This window comes from Rhinopithecus bieti, unplaced genomic scaffold (assembly GCF_001698545.2).
Source record: "Rhinopithecus bieti isolate Rb0 unplaced genomic scaffold, ASM169854v2 scaffold_1017, whole genome shotgun sequence".
In the NCBI taxonomy this organism is placed as follows: Eukaryota; Metazoa; Chordata; class Mammalia; order Primates; family Cercopithecidae; genus Rhinopithecus; species Rhinopithecus bieti.
The window spans coordinates 5,931,955-5,953,609 of NW_016803657.1; the positions used below are offsets into that span (position 1 = coordinate 5,931,955).

The 21,655-nt window shown below is 50.1% G+C and overlaps 1 protein-coding gene across 8 annotated transcripts in view; it reads left to right on the forward strand.

Moving 5' to 3' along the window:
- Positions 1-21,655, forward strand: part of SDK1 (sidekick cell adhesion molecule 1) — a 954,524-nt gene that overhangs the window by 801,750 nt on the left and 131,119 nt on the right. For all 8 annotated transcript variants that reach the window (XM_017894742.1, XM_017894733.1, XM_017894760.1 and 5 more), the window contains 3 exons: positions 6,539-6,654; positions 8,228-8,417; positions 10,643-10,741. In XM_017894742.1, the coding sequence (XP_017750231.1) occupies positions 6,539-6,654; positions 8,228-8,417; positions 10,643-10,741 (405 nt within the window). The remainder of the gene's footprint in view (positions 1-6,538; positions 6,655-8,227; positions 8,418-10,642; positions 10,742-21,655) is intronic.

Below are 21,655 nucleotides of genomic sequence, written 5' to 3' on the forward strand. Positions count from 1 at the left end.
CAGCAAAGTAAATGCTATATAAAATGAAGACAATTTAATCAAACTAGAAATACCATTTTGAAAGTTTTTTGAATAACACTTTTTTTTTCTTTGAGATGAGTCTCACTCTGTCACCTGGGCTGGAATGCAGTCGCATGATCTTGGCTCACTGCAACCTCTGCCTCCTGGATACAAGTGATTCTCCTGCCTTAGCCTCCCAAGTAGCTGGGATTACAGGTGCCTGCCACCATGACCAGCTAATTTTGTATTTTTAGTAGAGATGGAGTTTCACCATGTTGGCCAGGCTAGTCTTGAACTCCTGACCTCAAGTGATCTGCCCACCTTGGTTTCCCAAGGTGCTGGGATTACAGGCATGAGCCACCACACCTGGCCAAGAACCCTCTTTAAAAAAAAAAAGTAAACCTATGGCAAAACTGCTGATTTGAAATTCTCTCTTTTTTTCTTCTTTTTTTAACATTTCCAGCTGTTGGAAACCTATCTTATAGTAGTCAAGAGAATGCAGAGGATAATATTTTGTGTGTAAATCTATTCCAGGTTTTTTTTCTTCTGACTTTGTTCTTTTCAGACAATCTTATATCACCTTTTACACAAGAACCCTGAGGAGACTTTCTCTAGCAATGTTGTTTATTTTTGTAGACACTGCTATGTTTTAATTAATATTGAGATATAGATTTTGTATCAAAAAAAGCAAGTGGATTTACCTTTGTCCTAGCTGATTGTAGCATGTATGGTGATATGGTTTGGCTCTGTGTCCCCACCCAAATCTCATCTCAAACTGTAATCTCCACATGTCAAGGGAGGGACCTGGTGGGAGGTGATTGGATCATGGAGACAATTTCCCCCATGCTGTTCTCATGATAGTGAGTGAGTTCTCACAAGATCTGATGATTTTATAAGGGGCTCTTCCTCCTTTTGCCCTCTCTTCTCTCTTCTGCCGGCATGTGAAGAAGTTCCTTGCTTCCCCTTCACCTTCCACCATGATTGTAAGTTTCCTGAAGCCTTCCCAGACATGCATAACTGTGAGTCAATTAAACCTCTTTCCTTTACAAATTACCCAGTCTTGAGTATTTATTTATCACAGTGTGAAAATGGACTGATACATATGGCTAGAGGGGAATCACATATAGCCCTTGCAGAATCCACTGTATCAGCCTCACTGTTTTTCTGTTCATAGTTCATGTTCTGTTCATTTGCTGGGAAGATTTTGATCAAGAGTAGGAATTGTTCTTGCAACTGAAGCTTTGTTTTGTCAGTTATTACATTTTTTCTTATTTTGAGGGTTATAGCTTACAGAAAGGTATTTTTTAGTTTTTAGTTGAATTTCTGTTGAATTAGAAACTTTGGTGCAACACATATCGCTCTGGGAAAAAAAGTTTTGGTTCACGTGTTTCCATCAAAAATTTTATAATTGGGTTATTGATCTTCATTTCAAGACGTGGATGATTCAGATTCTGGACATGTTGAATGCTGGAATAACAGGCTCCCAGGGACCCCTCTTGGACCACTCTCTCCTCTGGTTGGTGTTGGTGCTCCGTCTGTGTCCCTCCTTCCACCTGCGGAATCTCAGGGGCCCAGATGCTGCAGGCCTTCAGCTCCCCCACCTTGTGTTTAGCTCATCAGAATGGAGATTTCACGGCCTTCTTCTCTGGGAATCTCCCCACCTGTGACTGGCAAGGCCCTCCCAGGTGCAGCAGTTTTGACTTTGTGCCTTCCCTGGCCCTACTAACATCTGGCACTTACCCTCCCCAGCAGAAAACTCAGTCCTTTTTTGAGATGGGGGGAGGCAGGGAGGAGATGGGGAGGTGAAGGGGGTGCCAGGGCTGAATGGTGGAGTGGACCCAATGGAGAGGGAGAGGGATTGGAGACAGAATAAAACCACGGCCCTTTGTCTGAAATAAGTCTCCCCTCAATGGAAATAGCAGCTCCTGGGAGCTTAGGAATGGTCCAGTGGGCAAGAGTGCTGAAAACACGCAGGGAACACAGAGCAGAATGCTCGGAGCCACATTTCAATGAAGTTTACAGTTTGGAAGTGCAGTTTAACAGGTTCTGTGACATGATATATTATGATATATTCTAAGGATAAATGAGGCCTTCCAAACCAAGAGAGACCACATGAGGAGGAACAGCGAGCTGCATAGTGTGAAATCCTACAGAGGGGAGAGAAAAAAATGAAGGGGAAAAGAAGCCATGGAATGGCTTTGTTTTTAATGAAACGGGAATTCCCAAGAACATCTCAAAACGTGAAGATGTCAGGTTGGAAAGGGAGTTAAATCTACTTCAAAATAGATGATGGGTAAGAGGTTTCTTTTTCAGTTCTTGAAAACTTGCAGCTTCATGGCAGATCTTGTCCTGGTGGGATTTAAATGCGCTGAAATTTCCATCCTGAACTCTGCCATCTTCTCCACTTTAGCCACCTCACCTCCCTGTCTCTGTGTGAGAAATTCAGCTGCGTTCAAAGCCCAGTCAGTGTCCGAATTGCTGCAATCCCCAGGTTGCCCTCATTCTCCAAGGACAGGGTTGGCTCTCCAGTAAACACATGCTCATCCCACCACATCTTAGAAAAACAGCCATGATTTGTAGGTCTGTAGGGAGAATTGGGCACTTAGAGTTTCAAAGAGTGACCCACAGGAAGCGGTTAAGGATTACAGAAGTGGACCATTTGTGTTGCTATGACAATGGCCTTTTTACAGACAGGGACAGAGGTTTTAGAACCTGGTACCAACATCTTGGGCATACAGCGTTTGGTGTTCTTACCTTACTCTAAATAAATTCGGATACGTTGTAGGTTTACATTTTTTTTTTAATGTTAGTGCCCACTTTAGCTCATAGTTGATTCAAGGCCCCAGTTTACCAAACTTTTGTATAAAATGAGCAATGTGCAAGCCATTTCCTGGTAACAGCCATGGTGGCATTTAAGACACCCTGTGGGAGCTCCATGCAGGCCCAGGGAGCACGAGCGAGCCGGGTGGAGCCACAGCTGGAAGACACTGGGGACTCGGGGCTGCATCTGTGACAAGCCCCCTTCCTCTTTGGAGAACTGAGCAAACTTAACATTGCAAGTATGTTTCCGTGACACCTTTTCCGTGACGCCTCTTTGCTCTAATAAATTGATACTATTTCATTGAAGCACTGAGTAACTGAATGAATGACTCTCAACTGACATACTTGGGAAGATTGGACTGGCTGGCATTATCTCCCTCCAAAAATAGAAGGGGGCTCACTGTGGTTTTATAGTGACAGGCATAACTAGGATATTTCTATTTTGTGGACACATTCACTGACAGACACTCAGCAGCCGATCTAATGTCCATGCAGGGAAGGTGGTAGGGAGAGAAGAAGAGGGAGAGATGCTTCCTCCCAGGGCTCTCAGCACCAGGGAATATGCCCCTTCCTGGGGGCAGGCATTCTAGGCCTTTGCTCTTCAGGTTCCTCTGTGATTTCTCCTCTGGGGAGACGCCACAGGGTATGGTGAGAGTGCGGTGTGGCCACTGACCCCCGTCCTGAGGCTTAATCATCCTCAGCCACTGGCCCTGTTAGGCTGTGGCCTGCTATGGGGCCGCCCTTTCTTGCCCCTCGCTTGTCTAGGGAAGCACCTGTTTGTAGTGGTGAGGGGAGAAGCTTCCCACACAGCATGAGAACAGCTCTTCTAGGATGCACACGAACCCTGGCATTGTCTTAGAGACTGTGTTCATGTCATAGCAGAATACCCCAAACGGGGTGGCTTAAATGACAAAAATGTATTCTGTTACCATTCTGGAAGGTGGAATCTGAGCTGGAGGTGTCGGCAGGGCCGTGATCCCCCTGAAGGCTTGGGAAGGATCTGTCCTGGGCCCCACTCCAGCACCTGGTGGTTCCGTGGCTCGGGCAGCCTCCCTCCCACGTCCCCACGCAGTTCTCCCTGTGTGTGTCTGTCTCCTCTCATGGCACTCTCCCTGTGTGTGTGTCTGTGTACAAATTCCTTATATGGACACTAGTCATATTGGATCAGGGGCCCACCCTATGCGGTATGACTGCATCTTAACTAGTTACATCTGCAACAACTGTGTCTCCAAATAAGGTCACCTTCTGAGGTGCCGGAGGTTGAGATCACAAAATAAGGATTCAGAGGGCACACAGTTCAGTCCATAACAAAGATCAAACTACTGTCATGTAGACAATCTTGCAATCAAATGTCACAGGTTGCATTATTGTGTAACCCCCCCCCCCCCACCATGTTACTTTCTGTCTTCAGACTAACTAACAGTGCTACCATCTCAGTCTCTGTGTAATGAGGAAGTCTGAATATCTGAAATAATGGATGAGTGAATGGATGGATGGATACGTGATGGGTGAATGGATCGGTGGATGGATGGTAAATGAATGAATGAGTGGATGGGTGGATGGGTGGATGGATGGATGGATGGATGGATGGGTAGATGGATGGATGGATGGGTGATGAGTGGATGGTTGGATGTATGGATGGGTAGATGGCTGGATGGATGATGGATGGATGAGTGAATGGATGGATGAATGATTGGATGGATGGATGGGTGATGGGCGGATGAATGGATGGATGATGGATGAGTGAATGGATGGATGGGTGAATAGATGGATGGATGAATAGACGGATGGATGGGTGATGGCTGGATGGATGGATGATGGATAGATGAGTGAATGGATTGATGGGTGAATGGATGGATGATGGGTGGATGGATGGATGATGGATGAGTGAATGGATGGATGGATGAATAGATGGATGGGTGATTGGTGGATGGATGGATGATGGATGGATGAGTGAATGGATGGATGGGTGAATGGATGGATAGATGAATAGATGGATGGATGGGTGATGGATGGATGGATGAATGATGGATGGATGAGTGAATGGATGGATGGGTGAATGGATGGATGATGGGTGGATGGATGGATGGATGATGGATGAGTGAATGGATGGATGGGTGAATGGATGGATGGATGAATAGATGGATGGATGGGTGATGGATGGATGATGGGTGGATGGATGGATGGATGATGGATGAGTGAATGGATGGATGGGTGAATGGATGGATGGATGAATAGATGGATGGATGGGTGATGGATGGATGGATGGATGGATGGATGGATGGGTGAATGGATGGATGGATGGATGGATAGATAGATGGTTCAGTCGATTTATGGATGGATGGATGGGTGAGTAGGTCTATGAAAGAGCAGAGGAAGCTCCCACGAGTGCTCCTGCTACAAAGGTGCATGCTTGCCTCCTGCTGTTCTTGGAACCCTAGGAGGTCTTGCAAAGGAGAAGGGAACAGATGCTTCCACTCACCTCTGTGTGTCAGCGCCATACCAGGCACCTCAGTGTTTGCTTTCATTCTCACTCTATAGGCTAGGACTGGTCATAGCATCCTCCTTTCACTTTCTTCAAAACAACTAGCTATTGATCACCTCTGACCAACAACTGCTGGCCACCGGGAGGGGAGAATGAGAAGACTCTAAGGAAGGAAGGTAGGCCAGTCTTAGCCTTTCACAAATGGGACAACTGAGGCACAGGTGATCGAAGCAGCATCCCCGGCTCCAGTATAAGAAAATGATCTTACATGTGGGCCAGGCATGGTGGCTCACGCCTGTAATCCCAGCACTTTGGGAAGCCGAGGCAGACAGATCACTTGAGGTCAGGCATTCGAGACCAGCCTGGCCAACATGGTAAAACCCCATCTCTACTAAAAATACAAAAATCAGCCAGGCGTGGTGGCGTATGTGTGTAATCCCAGCTACTTGGGAGGCTGAGGCAGGAGAATGGCTTGCCCCCAGGAGGCGGAAGTTGCAGTGAGCTGAGATGGCACCACTGCACTCTAGTCTCAAAAAAAAAGGAAAGAAGAAAAGGAAATTATCTTACGTGTGCATGGGTCAAGAATGACATGGCTGGCCTCTGCTGCCCATCTCCTTGTAGAAAAGCATTAATTAAAATGGATTCAATGCAATTTACTCAGCTTTAGTTTTCTCATCTGTAGAAAAGGGTAATGATATCTACTTCATTGGGATCATTGTGGGATTAGATGCAATTATGTAACTGAAGGCAGTTGGCACAGACAGGCACCGGATAAGCACCTAGTCAACCTACTCTCCCTTTCCCTTCTTTTGTGTAAATCCTCATGTCCCCTCCTCTCTTCAGCCTCTCCTGTCCCTGTCACGGAATACCACGTTTAGAGCTGTCAGTGAAATGGCATGTGTCTGAAGGTGAGGATTTCCTATTTGAGATAAAAGTCTGCAGTTTCCACAAGTTAATACAGCAAACAGACCAAGCATCTTTTTTTTTTTCTCTCTTGCTGGGTGGACTCAGGTAAAATTGAGCTGCTAAGTACCCAGGATTTATGGAATTTGTTGCTAATATTAAAGAGATTTACATGTCCGTTATACTCCTGCAGGTTTAATCTGATGACTACAAAATGCTCAGAAGACATTGCTATTTCAAGGACAACTAGATTATTTGGGTGAAAGCTGGATCTTTGTATGTAGATACTCTGGACTTCGGATGCCAATCTATTTCATTGGTTCTTTGCAGTTCCTTCAGCCGCTCCTGAGAACGTGTCAGCTGAGGCTGTCAGCTCGACCCAGATTTTACTGACATGGGCTTCCGTGCCGGAACAGGACCAGAATGGGCTCATACTGGGCTACAAGGTGCGTGATGGGATGACCTCCCTTTGCTTAAAGAGTGAGGTAGGGAAATGCGACCACGCGCCATTCCCCCAAAGCAACAAGCTTCCTCTTCTCCAGCAGATCTGCAGTGCTGGCCAGTTTGTGATTTTTATTAAGACATCCAGTTGTCTTATCTAAGCCTCATTGCAGTCTGGGAATTAGGCATCGGTATAACCACACCACAAACGCCAAAACTGGGTGCCAGAAGAAAAGCGCAGCCGGAGTGAACCTGACCTCGGGGCCTGCGCCTGGCTCCGCCCTCGCTGGCCTCGATGCCATGGGCCAGTTACTGAAACCCTGTGCCTGTGTCTCCCCGCTTGTAAAACGGGAATAACGATGGGAGCTTTGTCCCGGGGTTAGTGTGAGAATTCAGTGGGTCTTTCACATAGCACGCCTTGCTCATGGGAAGGACTGGGCCAGGTGGACCGCTGTATGCGTGTTTCTATGTGTGTCATCACAGTCCTAGCAATGGCATCCGCTGGAAGGGTCGAATCTGTCCCAGCTTCTTGGGGGAGCCATTTCTGGATTCCACCTTCTATACATCCACCCCAACCCTTTAAAACCCCGTTCTGTTCCTCATTCCATCACTCAGGGGCGACAGGCTCTGTCTCCCCGTCTGCTCCTTGGCTCAGCAATGCTAAGCATCAGAATGAGCTTTTCTGGACCCGGCCAGCAAGGTCCATGCTTGTCTCAGTGCTGCTCCCTGGGTTTTGAGCATGCCTCTTCCACCTTTCCATACTTCACATCCCTATTCTTTGTTTCCCCCGCCTGCTTTCCTATATCTTCCCCCTTCCCCAAGCATTCTAAATGCGCCCTGCTGGCTCCGTGACACATGGCAGTCCCATTGAGGGGGTTCAGTGACCAAAACTCCACACCACATTCCTGGGGCCCAGAGAAACGTGCTTGCTGTGCTATTTTCAAACACCTCCCTGGTGATGCTCTCCTTTATGGCCTTCCATGTCCCTGATCTCGGGGAGCAGTTCAGAGAGGGTGGGCGTTGAGTGAGGACTTAGCAGGAGGCCCTGGAGCAGAGCAGCTTGGGGTGGGGTGCCCTGGAGGAGAGCAGCTTGGGGTGGGGTGCCTGCAGCCTGCACAGCTGCAGATGGCCCAAGGAGGCCGGAGCTCCCGGTCTGTGTGAGGATAGCAGGTCTTCTGGAGCAGGAACCCAGCTTCCATGGCTGGGAAGCCCAGGGGGCTGCTGGCTCCTGTGGCGGGAAGCAGAATGTGACTGAGTTCATAATTGAGTCTGTTTGAGTGGCTGTGGTTGGCACGGCTGCAGTTGGGCCCTCTGATCTTGCAGATCACGACCAGGCAGCAGGCGCGCCAAGCCGTGGGCACTAACTCAGACTCCCCTGGAGTGCAGTCACTTCACCACCTCCTTCCTCCCCAAACGCCAGCGTGGACAAATGAGATCCACAAGCCCTGCCCACAGCCATCCTCAGGGAGAAAGCATAGTTGGCTGGGCCTTGATTCACGAAAGTGGCCTGCCCCGTGCCACGGCGGTGCCTCCTGGCACCCTCCTCCTTATAACCCTCACATTGTGTTGATGCCACAGATCCTGTTCCGGGCCAAAGACCTGGATCCCGAGCCCAGGAGCCACACTGTGCGAGGGAACCACACGCAGTCGGCCCTGCTGGCAGGCCTGCGCAAGTTCGTGCTCTACGAGCTCCAGGTGCTGGCATTCACCCGCATCGGGAACGGGGTCCCCAGCATGCCCCTCATCCTGGAGCGCACCAAAGACGATGGTAGGTCCAGGGTTCACGCCTTCGGGAGCCTGGGTTTCTCCCAGGTTGGCCTTTCCAAGGCAAACAATTTGAATTGTTGCTTTTAACTTAATTTTCAAACCACTTTCTTTTGCAGTTGAGGGAAACAAAGCAAAATTGTTTTTCAGTCACTGAGCACTTCTATGGCCAATTTCAGCCTGGAGTGGATTTTTACAGCCTAATTACGAACCTGGGCAGAGTTTCCCTCATAACTCTGCCATGGGCAGTGCTGGGGAGAGGCAGGAAAGGCTGGGGCCGGGCTGAGCTGTGGATGTGAGCTGTGGACGCTCCTCTTGGCGGGGGCTCCACATATCTAGTGTAGTGCCCCCTTATCCAGCAACACATCCCAGGACCCCCAGGGGATGCCAAACTGCAGATAAGCGGGGACTACTATAGTTTAAAAAATCCACAGTGGACTTCATGCCTTAATTCTCGGTACTGCCCTGGTCTCACTGTTTGCATTGTCAGAGGTAATTAGAAGTTGTAGAAAGCCCCATGTGTGACGGCTCAGGGTCCCCAGCTCCCTGTGTTTCCAGACCTGAATAACAAGCACGCCTTGCCAGCTTTGTTTTCATGAAACTCTAAATCATCGGTAAATATGTTTTCCCACTTTACAGATGTCAAACACGTAAAGGTTAGCATCTCTACATTTTCACTATTAGACAGACTGGAATGAATACATCAGGGGGAGAAGTACTGATCTCCCCCTTCCCGCCAAAAAAACACCCACTATGAGGATCAGAGTGGCTGAAGAAGTGAAATAACTGTAGGTTTTCTTAAGCATCTTTGCTGAGTAACTAAATTAGCCCGAAAATCCTCTTAACTGCTGAGTGGAAAGCGCCGTCTCCACGTGGCTCAAAGAGCCCGCCCTCGTCCTCGCCTCGCCTCAGGGAGAGACGGGAACCTTGCAGAAGGCTTTGTCCATCCTCCCCTGACACAGGATCTCAGGCTAGAGGGGGATCCAGGAGGGAAAAGGAATGTGGATGTTGTTTCCTTTCAAAACTATCTCCAGCTCCAGTGTATTCCAGGTTTCCCAGATGAAAGTAAAAAGGGGCATCTTAGAAACTGTAACAGCAGGCCCAAGGCAACTGTTTCCTCCTGAAGCAGGCACTGGTGAGTCCTGGAATGCTGCCGCTTCCTCTCCCACAGCGCTCCCATAGACACGCCTTTCCTCCTCTGCATTCCAGCGTAATCCCCGTAAACAGCCCAGGAGAGGGCTCAGGGGAGCAACGCTACTTCAGACTGAAGTCAGTGTTTGCGTATCTGTGACTTAGTCCTGGTTGCGAGCCTGGTGGCCTCCTTCAAACATTTATTTCACCCCAAACTAGGCGTCATAACACACGTTCAAAATTTAAAATACCGTTCCCAGCTTCATAGCCGGGGACAGAAGTCAGCAGCCCAGAATGACGAACATACATCCTTTTATTTTCACATTGATTGTTCCATGCTCATTGCCTCTTACCTGGGAATCAATCAGTTATTAATTCCAACAAGAAGCTCTCATATTGGCCACACACTTACTTGCCTGTTCGTTTAAGTAAATGTATTTTATGAGGGCTACAACCCTATTATTCAGCAGTTCCACCACACCTAACTGCTTTTTGAATTATTGGCGCACCGAACCACACACAAGAATTATTATATGCATTTGTGCACATCAACTCTTAATTATCTAGGATGATGCAGGAGAGAGGTGGCATGCCTACAAGAAAAATGATTGAGGATAAACGTGTTCTTCCGTCAGAAATTGTAACCTCCATTACAGTTGGGAGGAACTTCAGGCCGCCTTATCTACCACCTGCTTTGCAGATGTCAAACCCAGTAAGGGAATCAGAGCTCAGATGAGGGAAATCCTGCCTCTCAACCTGATGTTCGCTCTCCGAGTCATTTAGTGACTGGTCTGCTTGTGTCCTGGTAGGCTGGTTACACTCACGCTCTTCCTGGCGTAGTTCACGAGCCCTGCTTTTGAGTCTTGGAAAGCAGATGGGCAGGGTTTCAAGGAAAGTGTTTGCTCAAGATTCTTAGGGAGCCACACTACCAGTGAGGTTCCAGAAGTCATCAGTGCAAAACTTTAGAGGGTTCTAAACCCATGACACTGTAGCCTGTGGTAGTTACTGCACCCAGCTGACCCTCAGAGTCCTGTGGAACCTGTCACGCACCCAAGGAACATTGTCTTGACCTCTGGATCCCTGTGGCTTTCCCTTCAGCTCCAGGCCCCCCAGTGAGGCTCGTGTTCCCCGAAGTGAGACTCACCTCCGTGCGGATTGTGTGGCAACCTCCAGAGGAGCCCAATGGCATCATCCTGGGTAAGGGAGCGGCGGTGGCCGGGCGTGGTGGCTCAGGCCTGTCATCCCAGCACCTTGGGAGACTGAGGCAGGCCGATTGCTTGAGCCCAGGAGTTCAAGACCAGCCTGGGCAACACTGGGAGACCCCAACACTACAAAAAAAAAAAAAAAAAAAAAAATTCAAACTATTAGCCGGGCATGGTGGCATGCACCTATTGGTCCCAGCTACTGGGGAGGCTGAGGTGAGAGGGTCGCTTGAGCCCAGGAGGTTGAGGCTGCAGTGAGTCCAGATTGCATCACTGCACTCCAGTCTGGGAGAGAGTACAAGACCCTATCCCCAAAATAAGAATTAAAAGAAAAAGGAGTGATGATGTTTAATAGGAGAGAAATAATAATCACGTTGATGTCGTCCCTGTTTGTTAGATGTTTATGAGGTTAAACAAAAGCCTGTCTCCAGCAGCCTAGCATTTCCTGAACCGAGATGATCACGGGCCTCTTGACTGTTTTCTGAGCTATGTACTAAGGGTTTTTTGTATGGAATGAAATTTACGTTTTGTTAACCTGAAATTTCTTCCATTCGTTTGCGGCTCATGGTGATACCGTTTGTAACCAACCTCCCCTTCCGCTCTGAAATATCAGGCTATTTTGCTGTGTGTTTGGGAAACAACAGGCTAGTTTTTCAGACCTGGGCTTTGCTCCCATGTTCCCGGAAACATCTTTCCTACAGCACTTGCACCCAATCCTTGTAAGAAGCCACTGAGATGAAGCGCATGCCTTGGGTCCCAGGGAATTTGTTTACTTCTGACGTTTCAGCATTGCAGCCGGCATACCAACTCTGGTAACACTGATGAAAAGCCTAAATTTTTCCCAGTTCCCCAAAGCAGCAAATTCTATTTTAAAATATCCCCAGTTCCTTGATTCACTCACCCTTTCACAGAGACAAATTGAGGACTTTCCGTGTGCAGGTGTCTTACGCACAGTGGCTGGTGAGGAATGAACCAGGTGCGCCCGTCCCCCAAGATGCCCACAGTCCCGTAACAGAGACGCACATTGAGAGTACAGTGAGATAAGCCGTCTGAAAGAGGTTTCATTCAGTGCCTCACACACAGCTCCTTCTGGGTGGGGTCTCTGTGGGTGGAAGGCTCCTTTTGAGTGGGATCTGGAGATAGGTGGCTTCTAAAGCCTTGGAAGAAGGGAAGAGGGTGTCCACTCAGCCAAGATCGAATGCTTTCAGCCTGTGGGAGCACTGACAGCTCCAAGGCTGGGGTTGGAGGCTGGGCCAGGTCTTGAGCTACTGTGAGCTCCCTGCTGCGCCCTGGAGAATGTGGCCCTGAAACCCGGACGTTATAAACTGGCCTATTAGAGGAAAGCAGGGCAGTCACAGAACATTGCCCCAGCCCCAGGTTAGCTCTCGGGATATTGACGGAATCCTGACACACCAGAGACCCCTGATTCATCCAGCCTGTGTTCTAGGTGATGTACGGTAAAGTTATAAACCCAGACTTAAAAACAGGTGGTAAAATTCACCACTCTTGCCTGCATATGATCTTGGGATTCTAAGAGTTGGTTTGAAGAGTTTCACATCACTAAAAAAGAGTTTGGAGGCCTGTGTTGAACGGCAGCAGGAACTCGTCCAAGGTCTTTGAGTGAGAAAGCTGCGCAATCAGATTGGCCTTTGAGATAATCACTCTGGCAGCCTGAGAAGGGTGGACGCAAAGCCAATTAGTTATTGAGCCCTTGCTTCCACTGAGAGGGGGCCCTGGAACTTCCTCAGTCTTCTGCACAACGAGGCTGCAGCCTATTTTCACTTTGCCTCTTTCTTGATGTGATTTCTGGAGTTGCCAGATAGAAGTGTCTGGCTTTGAGTATGGCATTTCTCAATGAGGCGACCTTTGGAATTGTGGGTTCCTGCTGCTAAAATCTCAGATGAGCAGCCACTGTGGAGGTAAGCATTTCAGGGCCTGGCCCGGCGGAGAGGGAGCTACGAGCCACGTCTGGTGCCTGCGCAGTGAGCCCAGTCTCGGGATAGGAAACGGTCTGCCCAGCAGACAGCTGTGGTGAAGAGATTTGCAGGAGCCCCACCCAGGCGGGCCCTAACCTCAGCACAGCACCCAGGCATCAGCCTTTTCTGGAACAAGCAGGGATAATATCTGATTACCCAGGACCTATCCTCAGCATGCTGTGAAACAAGAAACGTTGACAGAGGCACAGGAGTCCACAAGAATGGTGTTCCCCGTGAAGAAGCAGGCTCGCCCCAGCCCCACCTCCACCTTGGCAGGGCCCCCGGCTCCCACTGCCGGCCTCGGTAGACCCTCTCGGCAAGTTCTCACTCTGTGGTCACCTCTGTCCACCCACTGTCACCTTACCGGGCTGCCAAGAATCAGTTCTGGAGTGCGAAGGTGTGGGACAGGTGCAGGAGCAAAGCATGTACTTCATCTGTGCTTCTCTCTTGCCGTAGACAAACCCGTGCTCAGATTCCAGTGCTGAGACTTTGACCCAGGGCTTCCTTGCACATGTGGGGAGGCTCTGGCCTCAGCCAGCCCTAGGCCCAGCCCTCTCTCTGACACACCTGCTTCTCCAGGGCCTCTGACCTTCCTGAGGACTCACACCGATGTCCTCTGTAGCCCCAGGTCCTCACTGCCCCGCTCCCTGACCATGTGTTCACCTGGTCAGGCTTGTCTTCAGCACGCCCACTGGCACAGCGTGAGGCCCGCTGTCCAGTGAGCCCATCAGCTGGTTTTATCATCTGTTGTTTACTTTCCAGAGTGTCTCTGACATTTCCTTTTCTGACAACAAGAGCACTATAAAATGATAATTGAGGCCACAATGAAATCCCATTTCACATTCACCAGATTTGGCACCATAAGAAGCTGTGATGATGCCAAGTTTACATGAGGATGTGGAGAAACAAGACCCCTCCACCCTTGCCAGGAGAGGGAGTTGGTGCGTCCACTTTGGGGAGTGCTCTGGCAATACCCAGGAAAGGTGACCACATTCACGCCACACCCCAGAAGCTCTGCACTTCCAGGCCTTCGCCCTAGAGAAATTCTTGCCTGTCTGCACAAGGAGAAACGTACAAGGATGTTCATTACAGATTCACTGAAATAGCACGAAAGAAAGCAGCTCTCGTCTGCACAAGTCGGATGGCACGAACCTGGGGACTGCCCGCTTTTCCTTTCCTCTGTGTTTTCAACACTGCATCACCGACAAGCAGGCCGGCAGCATGGGTAACGTTTTGGACTCAGATCTCGGCCTGTGCTTATTAGCTGGGTGAATTTATGCATGTTTCTTAGCATTCCCATGCCTCAGTTTCCCCATCCCTCAAAGGGGAAGCACATTCATGCCTCCCTCACTGGTTAAATGAGTTGCATTTAGAACAGTGCCTGCCACATAGTGAGTGCTGAGTAAACGTTAGCTTCCGTATCACATAGAATATTTCATCGTTTCCCTGGCACCAGAGGAGGCTGGAGGTTCTCTGGACTTGGGAGCTCCTCCTGGATCACTGGGGGCTCAGCCTGGTCCTACTATTCCCGTGGCATGCACCCGTGGTGTGCTGCCTTGATTTGTCTTCCATGACTCTGGTTGCTGAAGCAGAGGGTTCTTACTGACAAGAGAAAGAAAATTTAGAAGGCTGTTCGGGTTGCAGAGAGTTCCTAATGTGCGTCGGGAGGTATGGATCTTGATTTGTGGTCGCTGAAAACCACTGAAGCCCAGGTAAGAAGGGTGATCATTTAAATACTTTGAACACTCCAACCACAGCCGAACACTGCTGAGTCACGCAGCACCATGTCTACCTACGAGGCAGACAGCCTCACTGCCGAGCCTCTCTGTCACGCAGCATCGGGTTGTAATTGTAATGCCTGTTGTCCAGGTAACCTGTCACCCGTGTGTCATTACAGCCGGCACACCACACGGCAGAGGCTGCAGGAAGTCGGGAAGACACTTCTCACCAATTCAGATAGGTGTTCACAGGGGAGAAAGCAAAACATCTTTTTACCTGACTCACTTTACATCCAGAGACCTTGAATCAATGTTCCCACTCCAGCAGCTTGGCCTTCTGAGTACATAAACACCTCTGCTGCCCGAGCTTTTGTAATCTATATCAAAACATGTTCTTGCATTTCCAAACGAGAAAACAGCGTGAACCACCAGCAGGCGCCTAGAGGAGAAAAAACTTGCTTATTTGCATAAATATTTTACTGTGGAGTGCTTTTAGCATTTAGAACTTTTCTTTGGAGGGATGGGGTTGGAGGCCCCTGAGTACAGACATCCTTCCCTCACCCACCAGCTGACGTCACATGCCCTTGACTGCTATTATGCTAATGTGATGATGCGTGAGCTCTTCAGACCCACGTGGGCCTGCCCTGGCCAGACATGCAGGATCCCGTCCTGCCAGCAGGAAGGCCTAACATTTACCTTTAAGCTTATGACGAAGGGTGTGCGGGAACTCCGCTGAGAATCAGGAGCTCCAGCAAATGTGATCCCTGTTTGCAGATTCAGCATTTTGATCCCCAGCCCTCGGACAGATAAGCTGCAAAACCCACAGACCACGGCATCTAGGCTCGGCCAACGTGGGCCTCCTGGGGCCACTCAGTGGCTTGCGGGTTCTCTGACCCACTCGCCCACCAACAGCAGCTGCAGGGAGATCAGCAGCATGTGCCCCTGATGGTCATGCTTCGGGGTCCTGAGCACTGGGGCCCCGGTGATGCTCACTGAACAGCAACTCTCAGACTATGCCTTTTGTTTCCTAGGGAAGTGCACAATTTATAAAAGGCTTGCAACTAACTGGGCACGGTGGCGCACACCCGTAATCCCAGCTACTCAGGAGGCTGAGGCATGAGAATGGCTTGAACCCAGGAGGCGGAGGTTGCAGTGAGCCAAGATCGCACCACTGCACTCCAGCCTGGGTGACAGAGTGAGGCTCTATCTCAAAGGCTTTGCAGCCACCTTAAACCTCCGGACAGAAGTCCCCAAATTGCTCTGTGTATAGCTCTGCGGCATCAGTCTTCAGGCTGACCCGGAGCTGAGATGCCTACAAGGCTTCCAGCATCCAGCTTCAGCTCCTCAGTGCCACCTTCTTGTGTTTCGAGCAGTGGACCGTTCTGGAACTTGTCTCAGGCCTGTGGCGCGGTCCCTTTCTGGATTCTGATTGTCTAAATGCACAGTGCCGCCTCTGTCTTCCAGGTGTATTCAGAAACCCACTCAGGCCTCTCTCATTATGTTTTTAATCTTCTATTTGGATCAATGTGTCTCGTACTTGGCCTTGCTCCTTTTAATGCCTGTATTATCATAATTTACCCATACCCTTAAAAACAGGGCTCCTCGTAGGCCGCATTTTACTGCTGCTATTGATTCGGCCTGTTCATTCCTCCCTCGCACACGCCGCCGTCTTCTGGCCTTGCATCGCTGAAGTTCAGCACGCCAGTGTTGCTGATCTCGCTGTAACTGTAATTACATAACTAGCCTTTTCCACGGAAACGCTCTTATCTCTGAACACCATCTATCATTATTCTCTAAAAATGCAAGGACTATTACTCAGCTGCTCCTTTGTGCCATTTATGTACAGAAAAAAAAAAGCTGTCTTCTATTGTCCATCGAGTCTAGGACTTTTTAAACGTGTGAAGGTGAGCTCTGGACATTCATCTTTATGTTCAGCAGACCATGGTGTGGCAACCAGGTGATATTATCTTTATTTTAGGGCAAATAATAGGAAGGTACAAATGGAACCCAGAGGCCAAGGAATTTTCTTCCAGTGCCTAGGGAACCAGATCAAAGAGAAAAGAAGAACCCAGATTTCTGCAATTAGCAGGAATGGCGTTGTACTTTGCAATCTGCATACATTATCTCACGGGGGCTTTGCCAGGCCTGCATCCTAAAGGTCAGGGGAGGGGAGGGCGACCCACTGCAAACTCCCGCCTTCCTCCTTCAGCCCAGCAGCACTGCCACACAGTGCACTATTAAGCAGTCATTAAAATTCATGTTTCTAAAGGGAAAACATGCTTTGCTATCTTGTGCAGAAATCGCAGAATGAAAACTCGTATTGAGTGTGGAAATCCAGGTTTGTTGAGTACTCATATGCATAGAAAACGATTACCAAAGGCTGGGCGCGGTGGCTCACACCTACAATCCCAGCACTTTGGGAGGCCGAGGTGGGTGGCTCACCTGAGGTCAGGAGTTCAAGACCAGCCTGACCAACATAGAGAAACCCTGTCTCTACTAAAAATATGAAATTAGCTGGGCGTGGTGGTGGGTGCCTGTAATCCCAGCTACTCGGGAGACTGAGGCTGGAGAATCACTTGAACCCAGGAGGCAGAGGTTACAGTGAGCCGAGAACGCTCCATTGTACTCCAACCTGGGCAACAAGAGCAAAACAACGTCTCAAAAAAAAAAAAAAAAAAAAAAANCACTGCAAACTCCCGCCTTCCTCCTTCAGCCCAGCAGCACTGCCACACAGTGCACTATTAAGCAGTCATTAAAATTCATGTTTCTAAAGGGAAAACATGCTTTGCTATCTTGTGCAGAAATCGCAGAATGAAAAACTCGTATTGAGTGTGGAAATCCAGGTTTGTTGAGTACTCATATGCATAGAAAAACGATTACCAAAGGCTGGGCGCGGTGGCTCACACCTACAATCCCAGCACTTTGGGAGGCCGAGGTGGGTGGCTCACCTGAGGTCAGGAGTTCAAGACCAGCCTGACCAACATAGAGAAACCCTGTCTCTACTAAAATATGAAATTAGCTGGGCGTGGTGGTGGGTGCCTGTAATCCCAGCTACTCGGGAGACTGAGGCTGGAGAATCACTTGAACCCAGGAGGCAGAGGTTACAGTGAGCCGAGAACGCTCCATTGTACTCCAACCTGGGCAACAAGAGCAAAACAACGTCTCAAAAAAAAAAAAAAAAAAAAAAAAAAAAAAAGATGAATAAAGGCTGGACACAATGACTCACACCTGCAAGCCCAGCACTTTGGGTGGCTGAAGCAGAAGGTAATCACTTGAGCCCAGGAGTTCAAGACCAGCCTGGACAACATAGTGAGACCCCATCTCTATTTTAAATTTTAAAAAATGATTAATAGCAAGAGATGAGAACTGAGAATCAGGCAGAGGTTAGAACTTGCCCAAGGCCTGGGTCAGGACCCAGGTCTCCTGGCTCCCTACTGTCCAGTCAGGAGCTTCTGAGAGAGAGGCAAGGAACCACACACGAGAAACAGTCCACAAATCCGAGGCAGTGTATCCTTCAAGGCAGGTGAGGTGAGGCCCACGCAGGGCGGTGAAGGGGCACGTGCATAACCATGTAATGGAAGCCTGTGTAGTCTGTGGCATGGCCAAGGACAAGGCTCACCCTGGAGGGCAGAAGAGTCAGGTGGGGCCATTGATAGAAAGGAGGGTCTGTAAGCAAACCTTAGACGGCTTGGCAAGGAGAAACCGGTTCCCACATAATCCCCAAATCCTGTGATCCACAGGACGTGCCTTTGAACATCTTCATTTCATCTCAGGATTATTACCTCTAGCAATGGAATAATCTGAGCAGAGATAAAACATGGCGAAACAGTAAAGATTAAACAATAATGAAAACACATCTGTAACCATGCCCTTCTCCTGAAAGTAAATAACACCTCATTAATTCAGACGTAGTCACTGAAAGGCAATGTGGATTTTGAGTGAGAAGTCTTAATCACACACAACTCTCCAACATGCTAAGTAACAAATCAAGGGAACTCAGGTAGGCTGGTGAGATCTGTAGGAAAGGCAGGTTCCGGGCCATCAGGGATGCCAGGTAAGTCCCTCGTTAGTCGCCTGTTGGGGCCAGGCCTCCGAGCATCTTCCAGCCGGGGCTTCTCTTCACTCTTAGGGATAGGCATGTTTTGTTTTATTTTGAGATGGAGTCTCGCTCTGTTGCCCAGACTGGAATGCAGTAGCTCAATCTTGGCTCACTGCAACCTCCGCCTCCCGGGTTCAAGTGATTCTCCTGCCTTAGCCTCACGAGCAGCCGGTATTACAGGCACCCACCACCACACCTGACTAATTTTTGTATTTTTAGTAGAAGCGGGGTTTCACCATCTTGGCCAGGCTGGTCTTGAACTCCTGACCTTTTGATCCACCTGCCTCAGCCTCCCAAAGTGCTAGTATTACAGGCATGAGCCACCGCGCCCGACTGGGATAGGCATGTTTTTTCGCACTGTGAAGAAGAAATCTCTTCAGCCACTGTGTGAAATCAGTGAGGTAATCCCACCTTGACAGTGTGGAGGGAGCAGGCTGAAACCCACGCATACATACATGAGTCTGTTTTTAATACAAACTTGATTTCTGCTGCTTTAGGGAGAGATTTGTATCTCTTCATCTCTAGGAACGATATTCAAATGCCTGAAGTTACACCAGGCTGCACTTCATTCTTGATGGTTTTGGTTTTGTGTGTGTTTGGTTTTTTTATGTTTTGTTTTCTGTTTTTGCTGGAGACAGAGTCTTGCTCTGTCACCCAGGCTAGAGTGCAGCAGCACCATCTTGGCTCACTGCAACCTCTGCCTCCCGGGTTCAAGCTATTCTCCTGCCTCAGCCTCCTGACTAGCTGGGATTACAAGCGCCCATCACCACGTCCGGCTAATTTTTGTATTTTTAGTAGAGACGAGGTTTCACCATTTTGGTCAGGCTGGCCTCGAACTCCTGACCTTGTGATCTGCCCACCTCAGCCTCCCAAAGTGCTGGGATTACAGGCGTGAGCCACTGCGCCCTGCTGAAGTTTTGTATTTTTAGTAGAGACAGGGTTTCACCATGTTGGCCAGGCTGGTCTCAAAGTCTTGACCTCAAGTGATCCACCCTCCTCAGCCTCCCAATATGCTGGGATTACAGGCATGAGTCACTGTGCCCAGCCGCTTTGCACTCTTTACCTGGCACTTTTGCATGATTTTGAGCCATGTGAATATTATACATCTCAAGAAACTGTAACAGAATATTGAATGTCTTTAAACAAAAGGCAGCTTAACTAGAAGGTCTCCAAGATGAACATTGATTCTGTGGCCAGAGATGCTTTTTCCAGGCAGAACGCAGCCGCCAGAGACCTTAGAATTAGGGTCATTCTCCTGGCCCCAAGGAAGCAGGACTCTGTTGGGGAATTGACACTTCATGGGGAAACTCCGGCCCAGGGAGTCCTGCTCTGTGGTCTGCTCAGTGCTGAGCACACGTTGTAGGTAGCCAGTCAGGCATTGCAAAGCTGGGGGTGTCACTCCTCAGGGTCTGGCTGGGGGCTCGGCCATGTCTATTCTGGGCCCCTGTGCTGCCTCTGGTGGGCACTCACAGGGAACTGCAGGGCCTAAGGTGCTGACCCCACATCTATGCCTGTAGACAGGTCCTGGGAATGAGGTTCCATGAAGACTGTGTGAGGAATGATAACTCTGGTCATACTGGCCACTACAGGGCGAGGGACTGCTAGGGAAAGTGTCCTGCCAGCTGGAGGAGGAAGGAGAAGTCGTGACTACGATTGTTTTGTAATAATACTAAAGCCAGGAGCAACCAGGCATGGCTGTGCCAGCCACGTCATCACCACTGTGAGCCCCCAGAGCCCTCCTGGCACCCTGTGAGGTGTCCTGTCATCTCCTTGCACCATGTAGTCCAGCAAACTGAGGCTCGGAGAGGCGTCTTGGCTCATCCACAGTCACACAATGAATGATTGGCAGAGCGGGATTCCAGCCCAGAGGTCCGCCCCCAAAGGCATGTCCTTCTTCGAGGGGCCCACTGGCTTCTGTTGGAGAGGACGCTTCTGCGTGGTGAGCCCTGGGGTCCGTGGTCCCGAGGAACTGGGGCCTGGCGAGGGGACGCTCTCCCTTGGCTCACGGATCGACGTGGGTGTTTACTTCCCCCAGGAAGAGTAGGCACCCGTGGGGCTCCAGCCCGGCTCCCTCATCACTTTCTCGCTGGGGACCCCGCTCTGAGCTTCACGGCCTCGTCCTCATCCTCGTCGTGTGCTTCCTGGCAGGCCTGCGGTCAGGGTCTGGCGTGGGAAGCGCTGGAGGGATGCAGCAGGGTCTCTGTCTGGATGTGCCCAGCGGTGTAGCCGCTGTGGTTACGCCTTCCTTACCGTCAGGGTGCAGGGTGGCCAGCAGCCCCAAAGCCTCAGACCGGGTTTCCATTGTGTGCGCACAGCATACTCCCTGCTCTCACTACGGAGGGGTGGGGGAAACGGGAGTCCTGGGAGAGAGCTGGCCTTCTCCCAGCCCTCACTATGCAGGCGCAGGGGAAACAGGAGGCCTGGGAGAACAGCTGGCCCTCTGCCAGCTCTCACTGTGCAGGAGTGGGAGGAAGGGGAGACCTGGGAGAACAGCTGGCCCTCTCCCTACTCTCACTGTGCAGGGGTGGGGGAAATGGGAGGCCTGGGGGGAAAAGCTGGGCCTCTCCCAGCTCTCACTACGCAGTTGCAGGCGGAAGGGGAGGCCCGGGGGAAGAGCTGGCCACCGTCTACAGGCTGCCCTCGGTCGGTCAGTGACTGGGAAGGAACAGGGTTCTAGCAGAGACACCCTTGCCGGAGGCCTGAGGCCAGCAGGGCCACATCCAGGAAGTCTTGGGACACCCAGTCCCCATTGTGGGGAGGATAGCCTGTCCATTGGGGGCGGGGAGTGGCTGTGACGGCCACTCTGGGGGCCTAAGTTCAGGGTCTTGCAGACACCTGGGCCTACAGGTGGTGGCGTCATGGACAGGGCAGCCAGCAGCTGCGACGGCCACTTTGGGGCCTAAGTTCAGGGTCCTGCAGACACCTGGGCCTAGAGGTGGTGGTGTCATGGACAGGGCAGGGCGTGTGTCCCTGTCTGTGTGGTGGTGATGACGATGCTGACAGTGATCGGTGATGCCTGGGGCCGGATGCAAGGATGCACTTGAAGTCTGACCTCTGTGTAATTGTCCTCCCACCTCCCAGATGGCGGGCTGGGGAGGGACTCGTTAAACCTCTGG